We start from the raw sequence: 9,272 nt of genomic DNA on the forward strand, positions 1-9,272 counted from the left end.
CTTCTTTGGAAAGTAAGAATGTGCTTATAACATATTGTTACCTGCTAATATACATATATATATAATATACATACACACACATATATATAGTGTGTGTGTGCGCGTGCGCGATTTGTAATTAATTAATACACTTACAAGGGAGGTCTAAGTCTCCCCCTCCGATTTCCATGAAACTTGCAGGGCCCAAATGAAGAAATACGTGTTCTCTTGTTTCGGCAAAAAATTTGTTCTAGGGGGCAACCACCTCTCAAATGTCAAGATGAGGACAAATTGAAGTGGGGATCTGACCCTGTGTTCCCCTCCGATTTCCATGAAACTTGCAGGGCCCAAATGAAGAAATACGTGTTTTCTTGTTTCGGCAAAAAAATTGTTCTAGGGGGCATCCTTCTCTCAAATGTCAAGATGAGGACAAATTGAAGTGGGGATCTGACCCCTGTGTTCCCCTCCGATTTCCATGAAACTTGCAGGGCCCAAATGAAGAAATACGTATTTTCTTGTTTCGGCAAAAAAAAATTGTTCTAGAGGGCAACCTCCTCTCAAATGTGTATAGAAGGGCCCAAAGGAAGAATTACGTGTTTTTTTTGTTTCAGCTAAAAACTGTTTTAGGGGGCAAAATCCCCTTAAATGTCAAGATGAGGACAAATTGAAGTAAGGATCTGACCCCTGTGTCCCCCTCCGATTTTCATGAAACTTGGCAGGTGTATAGAGGGGCCCAAAGCAAGAAATACGTGTTTTTTTTGTTTCGGCTAAAAAACTGTTTTAGGGGGCAAAACCCGCCTCAAATGTCACGATGAGGACAAATTGACGTGAGGATCATCTGACCCCTGTGTCCCCTTCCGATTCTCATGAAATTTGATAGGTGTATAGAGAGGCCGTATGCCCCTTGTTTCTTCCTATGCCATATTTACGTGGTTTCGGGGTCAGATCCCCACTTCAATTTCTCCTCATCTTGACATTTGAGGGGGGGGGGGATGAAAACACATAAATGTGAGACATTCCATTCCAGGATGAAACCTTTAACACATATAACAAGATAGAAATGTTATACAAAAATTATACAATTGTTCTACAGTTACAGTTCTACAAATTAAAATAAAAAATTTCTGGATCTGGATTTCGGATCCGCTAGGATCCGGATCTGGCCATCCCTACTATACACCTGCCACGTTTCATGGAAATCGGAGGGGAACACAGGGGTCAGATCCCCACTTCAATTTGTCCTCATATTGACATTTGAGTGGGTTTCGCCCTGTAAAACAGTTTTTTAGCTGAAACAAAAAAAAACACGCATTTCTTCCTTTGGACCCCACTATACACCTGCCAAGTTTCATGGAAATCGGAGGGGGACACATAAGTCAAATGCCCACTTAAATTTGTCCTCATATTGACATTTGAGGGGGAGGGTTGCCCCCTAAAACAGTTTTTAGCCGAAACAAAAAAAAACACGCATTTCTTCATTTGGGCCCGTTTATACACACACCTGCCAAGTATCATGGAAATCGGAGTGGGACACAGGGGTCAGATCCTCACTTCAATTTGTCCTCATCTTGACATTTGAGTGGGTTTTGCCCCCTAAAACCGTTTTTTAGGTGAAACATAAAAACACGTATTTCTTCCATTGAACCCCACTATACACCTGCCAAGTTTTATGGAAATCGGAGGGACACAGGGGTCAGATCCTTACTTCAATTTGTCCTCATCTTGACATTTGAGGGGGTTTTGCCCCCTAAAACAGTTTTTTAGCTGAAACAAAAAAACACGTATTTCTTCATTTGGGCCCGTTTATGCACACACCTGCCAAGTATCATGGAAATCGGAGGGGGACACAGGGGTCAGATCCTCACTTCAAATTGTCCTCATCTTGACATTTGAGGGGGTCTTGCCCCCTAAAACTGATTTTTAGCTGAAACAAAAAAACACGTATTTCTTCATTTGGGCCCGTTTATGCACACACCTGCCAAGTATCATGGAAATCGGAGGGGGACACAGGGGTCAGATCCTCACTTCAATTTGTCCTCATCTTGACATTTGAGGGGGTTTTGCCCCCTAAAACTGATTTTTAGCTGAAACAAAAAAACACGTATTTCTTCCATTGGGCCCCACTATACACCTGCCAAGTATCATGGAAATCGGAGGGGGACACAGGGGTCAGATCCTCACTTCAATTTGTCTTCATCTTGACATTTGAGGGGGTTTTGCCCCCTAAAACTGTTTTTTAGCTGAAACAAAAAAACACGTAATTCTTCCTTTGGGCACCACCATACTGCCAAGTTTCATGGAAATCGGAGGGGGACACTTAGATAATCTCCCTTGTTAGTCTTACACTTTGTAATTATTTAACACTGCATATATTGTAATGTTTTATTTTAATTTGTAGAACTGTAACTGTAGAACAATTGTATAATTTTTGTATAACATTTCTATCTTGTTATATGTGTTAAAGGTTTCATCCTGGAATGGAATGTCTCACAGTTATGTGTGTTTTCATTTCCAATACATTCGAATGAATACATATTCGTTTCAATGGCATTTACAAAATCACCTCTGACATGTGTGCACGAGTGTGTTAGCCGATGCGTAGCAAAGTATTGTAGGAACAACACTTGAAAAAAATTCTTGTAGAACTAACGAAAAATTTATTTGTAATCGAAGATCATAATACCCTTTAAGGTGTGGTAATATTATAATGGGATTGAGATACGAAACTCTCGGATCCGTATCCGGATTTTCGAATCCGGATCTAGATCCGAATCTTTCGGACCCGGATCCGGATCCAAAATTTTCGGATCCGGAACTCTCGGATCCGGATCCAGATCAGAAACTTTCGGATCCGGATCCAGATCCGAAACTTTCAGACCCGGATCCGGAACTCTCGGATCCGGATCCAGATCCGGAACTTTCGGATCCGGATCCAGATCCGAAACTTTCAGACCCGGATCCGGAACCCTTGGATCCGGATCGAGATCCGGAACTTTAGGATCCGGATCCAGATCCGAAACTTTCGGATCCGGATCCGTTTGGCCATCCCTACTGTACAGTCGGTAGGTTGTGACCCAACAACGTCGGACAACCTAGAATTGCTCGTGACTATACGAATGAAGGAGTTCCCAGTAAAGAGTAAAGCTCTTTGGAGGGGATGGGGTAATTAGATATTTTAGAACAAGAACGTAAACGGATTATCTATTTGAGTACTGCTATTGTAAAGAGCATCTCACAGCACGAGATATGCAGCATAAGTGAAAGTACAATGGAAAAAGAAGGAACACATTTTCATACGATAACCTTTTAGGTTGTGTGTCGACATACAAGTTTTCAATAACCAGCTGCCTGTGCTTTAAAACGAATCAGAAAGCGTCTGGGACGCTTACGCAGTGGCAATGCTCTTATTTTACGATAACACGTATCAGTTTATAAAAAGAGAAGAAAAGGGAGGACCATCAACACATGGAACCTCTAGCTTTTTTGGCGGGAAGACTTGCTTCTTCTCTCCGGATCGCCTGGACGGGGTCCAGAACAGCGTCACATGACGGTCACTTAAGATAATGCGCTTTAATCAGTCGCGCACGAAGATATATTGATGTGGAAGACACCGTAAACACTTCCCTTCCGGTTACAACCATCCCTCGGCGCATGTTGTTCGTTGTCCCTGCAGACATGACCACCGAACACTTCCCGTTCGTTTGGGCATGGAGAGAACGCATTAAAAGTAACACATGAGAGTTTTATAGCTTGAAGATTGCTTCAGTTGGTTACCTAACAGTTCCATTGCTCGCCCTTAATATTTACATCCTTGGTTTGTGGTTGTTGATAAACTGGATCAGTTAAGAGTCATATTCTCTTCATGAAACATATCAGGTTCATGTGAGAATTGTGTAGCCAACGAAAAGGGGAATGTCAGACTTGATTCTAGTAAAGAGCAAAGTTGCACAAGATAAGATACTATTGTTACGTTAGGTTAGGTATCGAGAACTACGAATCGCATTACAACAAGAGGGACAGAAGGAAATATTTTTTTATTATTATCTTTGTTTTCTGCCATGTTTTTAATTTTTTTGTTTTACGTAAACTTTATGCACAGAAAAGCTAATCGGGACTGGGCCTATAGTTTAAAGTGGGATCCGAACCACTATGTGTGCTTCCACCCGGTATCCAACTCGGGGTCCCTTGATTGCAAGGCGATGATGTTACCACTGCGTCATCGGGGAGGCTCTTTCACTTTTGGCTAATCGCGACGATGAGGATGAGTGACGATATGATGAAATTGATGAAGGGCCAGTCACAATGAACACATTTGAATCGAACCCGGGGCCTCCGACGTCGAGGTTCGTTGTGCTAACCGCTTCGCCATGGAGGTTGACAGAAGAAAAGAGAGAATGACAAGAAAAATCGAAAGAAATAAGGAAATTTGGGAGAAAAACGGATTATAAGTAAGAATATCATTTTATCACTCCCTTCAGTCAGAGAATTTTCAAAAGTGTCTGCGCCTTTAACCGTTGTTAAAGGCAAAGCTTACAAATGATCATAAGGGGAGGAAGGGGGATTTTACTCCAGTTTTATGGATAATTCGACTAGAATCAAAGTACACAGGTAAAACTCGGATAAAACTTCTTTATTCTTGAAAAGATTTGAAACTGTCAACAGTACCTTCTCTGCTTATCCTAACAGAGGGACAGGGAAACATGGCTTGGAGTTACAGTGCGAGAATGAATTTTCCACCCACCACCTCTGTCCTCTCCACGTGGGTGTCCTTACAACAATTGGCAACATCGAAAGGACAGGTCTGTTTAAGTCTTGTCAAGATTGTGAGGAAGATGAGTCCGAGTTTCTTTAAGTTTGTCCGGAACTGTATGTATGTATTGACTATTGGATACTGCTATACCGAAATAACAATAATAAATAAATAATAGGTTCTCAGCACGCACAGGTAAAACACATTCAAAGCCTCGCCAATATAATAAAACCATGACTTGAAATAATTCTCAATTTCACAAAAAACTGCACCAAAGCACTTGCATATCAATTGCACACGTTTTCTACTAACCGTTGGCTTTCTTGATTCTCAATTGTCCTTATTCGAATGTGTTCATAAAGTCACATATACATTTTCAATGAGCGTACAACAACAACGTAAGACAACTTTCCAACATCGCTGCTCATCACAGACTGCATAGTACGTACATATAAAAATATGGAAATATAATTGATGTCATTGGCGTACGCAGAGGGGGGCTGATGGGGCTACAGCCCCCTTCGAAATCTTGATAAAAATAAAACCGCTAAAGAACTCGAAAAAACCAAAGTGGTAAATGCAAACTCTTCTTAAAATGACTCGAAATTGTCATATTTGAGAGTGGAAAGTTCCAAATATACGAAATACCTTGTTTTCTGACCTCTACAAAGCAGCCAGGGATGCTTTGAAAAACAATGGGTTAATATACCGTAGATAAGTTTAAAAAATCTCATAAATCCTTCCATGTATCATGATATTAATGCTCACCAACAATGCATCCTTACTAATTTAAATCTCTTATTTACTGATTTCAATAATCAAATATATAACAATAACAAATAATAATAACAAAATAATAATGATAACACGACAAATTATTGAGTTGGCTCGGGCCCATATAAGTTGGTGTCCCTGAAAGCAGCTATATACTATCCACCTATATAATTCCAACCCATCCCGAAAGAAAATTCCTGCGTACGCCAGTGGTTGATGTATAGTTTATTTTACGTCGCTTTTCCGCAACTGTTGTCTAATCGAGACGATGGAGATGAATGGTGATAAGATTAAATGTATGGAGGGGGATAATTAGAAACATACTACAAGTATATGGACGATACAAAACAAACCTCTCAGTCATGTAGCCAGGGGTGTACTACAAGGAAGAAAGGTGCCTTTGAAGAAAGTCACCCCCTAAAACCCTAATATCGAAGTGTAAAGTATCCAAATATTAATATACCAAAACACACGAATGCACGACAGTTTTTTATCCGGAATTTTTCTAAACTGAGGGGAAGTTGTAAGTTTTTGATAGACGAACCAATGATAATTGACGTTGATTAGCCTCACTGTGCATAAAGTGGACTCATAACACCAACTCAATCAGTCAGTAATTGACGTTGTGTATTCAAGCTATTAACCGTCTGGATTTCTTCCAAAACACAGTGAAACAATTTATATTTTTAGTTTATCTAAAGTCTACTATATGCACAAATATTGGATTTGCGGATTATATCAAGCTTCAAATGAATGCATTTTGTATCTTGTTCGATAGTGGTATAGGGTGTGGGTCTACAGTCGCTTCAAGCGAGATCTTAACCACTTGAAATGCACCCTCACTAGGAATCGACACCGGAGCTCTTCATTATAAACGACGACGTTATCCATTTCGTCATCAGAAATATCCTCGGTATTTTCAACACCCATTATTGGATAGCCTATTTCATAACATCAATATACTTGCCCTTGGATAAATCCATAGAGATTCTAACCAATAGTCAAATGGAAAGAACTCAAATTTCACTAATATTTATTGATTGTTGTTATTAATATCATGAAACAGCTTGCACTTAAACAACAAAATATTTTGTATGCAATATTTTACAAATGGTACTTTCACTTACTGTCCCCAATCCTACTATATATTAAGGTTCAGCGCCATGATAATGGTTAGGATTTAATTTTTAAATATTCCCATTGTCTAATGTCAATATAGGCTATGTAATAATTTCCAAAAAAAAAAAAAACATGGGTTGATTATTGCAGGGCATTTGTGCATGCATCTCTGTAGTTTCACAATTTATCTCCTTTATTATAATGTATTTTTAAAATATTTTATAGGCCTATAAGATAATAAATGTTTGCACACATAGCATAATGTAGTAATGAAATAAATATGATAAAGTAGTGGAATTGAAGCAAGTAAGTCACCTCCTAATTCATAGATTAAATTTTCTAAACCTTTTCAAACAATGCCTCAGTTATCATATATCGTTTATTTATTACTTACAATATGTAGAGCACATATTGATGGATAATAATATATCAAGATTTCGTTACAAAAACTGGGCACATTTCGGAATTAAATGCGATATATAAAATGATACTTGGATGTTAGAATTGTGCATAAAATTCCAAAATTAATTTGTAAACTATTTTAAATTTTACGTGTAGAATTTTTAAAAAAAATCATCCTAATAGCACATTTACGTAGTTGGACTATTATTAAGTTTAATCCTGTGTACAGGAGACATTTTTTCCATCCCAAAATTTGAAGCAGAATTAATCGAAGTCCCAGGATTTTTCATAGCTCACATGATAATTCAGATTTGGAACTCTCAATTTCGTTGTTGAAGTTTGCTTTTAAGTCAGCTCTATGCACAAATAGGCTAATTGGGAATGGACCTACAGTTTCAAGTGGATTCCGAACCACTATGTGCCTCCATTGGGTATCGAACCTGGGACCCCTTGATTACAATGTGACGACATTACCACTACGCCATAGGAGCGACCTCTCTGAATTTCGTGTTTAAAAGTTCATTTTACATTTTGCACTTAATTGCGCAATAATTTAGAGGTAGAATATCTACCTCGAACCTTTAAAAAATATAAAAAAATGATTGATTGATTTGCTTTATTTTACTTCGCCTTTTGAGCCACTTTTGGCTAATTTGCGAAGATGGGGATGAGTGATGATATGATGAAATTGATGAATGGGCACTCACAAACATCCATGCCCAGGCCGGGATTCGAATCCGGGACATCAAAAAATGTAAAATGAAAAAAGTGTAATCTCACATTTCGTGTTTGTCAAAAACGGAAATTTTGCTCAGTCATGCGCGATGTCAACAACAGAAAATCAACGGGGGAAACTTATAAAAAGGTGCTTGTCACATGGCTCACGTGCCTGTGGAATTTCGTAAGGTATTGGTTGTGGCCATGGACTTACGGAATGAAGAACAAGGAGATCCACGTCTATACCCTGTCCCCAGAAAGTGAATATTTAACTCATTTCATCCCATTTCAATCGCAGTATTTCATTAATGAGCTGATTATTACAAGTTACAAGTAAGACTGGTTCGTCGCAAGGCTGGCTCGGAGACGAGCAGTCGATCTCCCCCCCCCAACACCCCCCTTAACACCTTCGTAATATAGTTTTTATAACCCAATTTATTGTCGTTTTGGTTCTAAATTTATCCTTGCGACCCCCTAAACACAAACTTACCCCCCCCCCTCCCCCACACAAGATGAAGAATTCTGGATAAACACCTGTTTGCCACCGAGGTTCCCGGCCTGGGAATGGTAAGTCTTTCTTCATAAATTTCATCAAAACAACACTAAAGTCCAAAGTGACAGAAAACTGCAGTGTTGCGGGGGGGGGGGTGTTACTATTTTGGGGAAAGGGGGAATGTCGTGCTTGGATACGGTGACTAGAAGGTTTATGCCTTTTCTAACTGTCAGTCCTATATTTTGGTCATGCTCTCCATGGGGGGATTGTGCCCCCCTCCTACTTCCCTGCATCGTGCATGACAATGCTTGTATACATAAACAGTTCCGCTTTGAAACACACGCTGTTGCGATACATTAAAAGTGAAGTAAACACACTGTACATACCTGAAAGGGACACTGCAGCCTGCACAGGTCTTCAATGGTTTGAGCGCCAAGAGGAGATATCACCAGCGCCCAGGCAACGATTGTCACTAGACACACTTGAAGGACCGAGTTCATGTCTCGTGTGAGGGACCTTCGCAGCAGGAGGGGACTACGCGCGCTTTCCGACCCGCATCTCTCAGACCGCGGCACTCGACTGATGCCAGCCACCGCCTGTCACACTCCTAGCCTGTTAGCTGAAGGGGCGGGCGATTGGCCTGGCTGCCTCTCGCACCAACGGTCATCAGGGCCCACATGAGCTGGAGAAGGGGCGAGCATGTTTGTTGGGAAAGAGGGTAGGTTGGCTCTGGGTATTTGCTATGCTAGTTAGTTTTCTCTCGCCCGTGTAACGTCTGCGTATTGACAATACCCTCTCTGTTAGTGTTCCGTCGCGTTGTGTGGCCTGTGTTCCTAATCCAGTGCAATTGTTGTTATTGTTATGAATATTTTGATAAGACATTGTAATCAAATTCCATATTAATCAGAGTCAAGGGCAAGTATTGATTGATTTGGTTTATTTTACTCCGCTTTTCTGCCACATTTGGCTAATCGCGAGGACGAAGATGAGTGATGAAATTGATGGAGAGACAGAAATAACACCCATGCCCAAGTCGGG

The 9,272-nt window shown here is 40.2% G+C and overlaps 1 protein-coding gene across 2 annotated transcripts in view; it reads right to left on the reverse strand.

Moving 5' to 3' along the window:
• sev (receptor protein-tyrosine kinase sevenless) overlaps positions 1 to 8,804 on the reverse strand; it is a 157,334-nt gene extending 148,530 nt beyond the window's left edge. For both annotated transcript variants that reach the window (XM_083123833.1, XM_083123832.1), the window contains exon 1: positions 8,621 to 8,804. In XM_083123833.1, the coding sequence (XP_082979959.1) occupies positions 8,621 to 8,734 (114 nt within the window). In that variant the 5' untranslated portion in view covers positions 8,735 to 8,804. The remainder of the gene's footprint in view (positions 1 to 8,620) is intronic.
• Positions 8,805 to 9,272: the final 468 nt, after the last annotated feature.

This window comes from Lepisma saccharinum, chromosome 6 (genome assembly GCF_977018435.1).
Source record: "Lepisma saccharinum chromosome 6, izLepSacc3.1, whole genome shotgun sequence".
Taxonomy (NCBI): Eukaryota; Metazoa; Arthropoda; class Insecta; order Zygentoma; family Lepismatidae; genus Lepisma; species Lepisma saccharinum.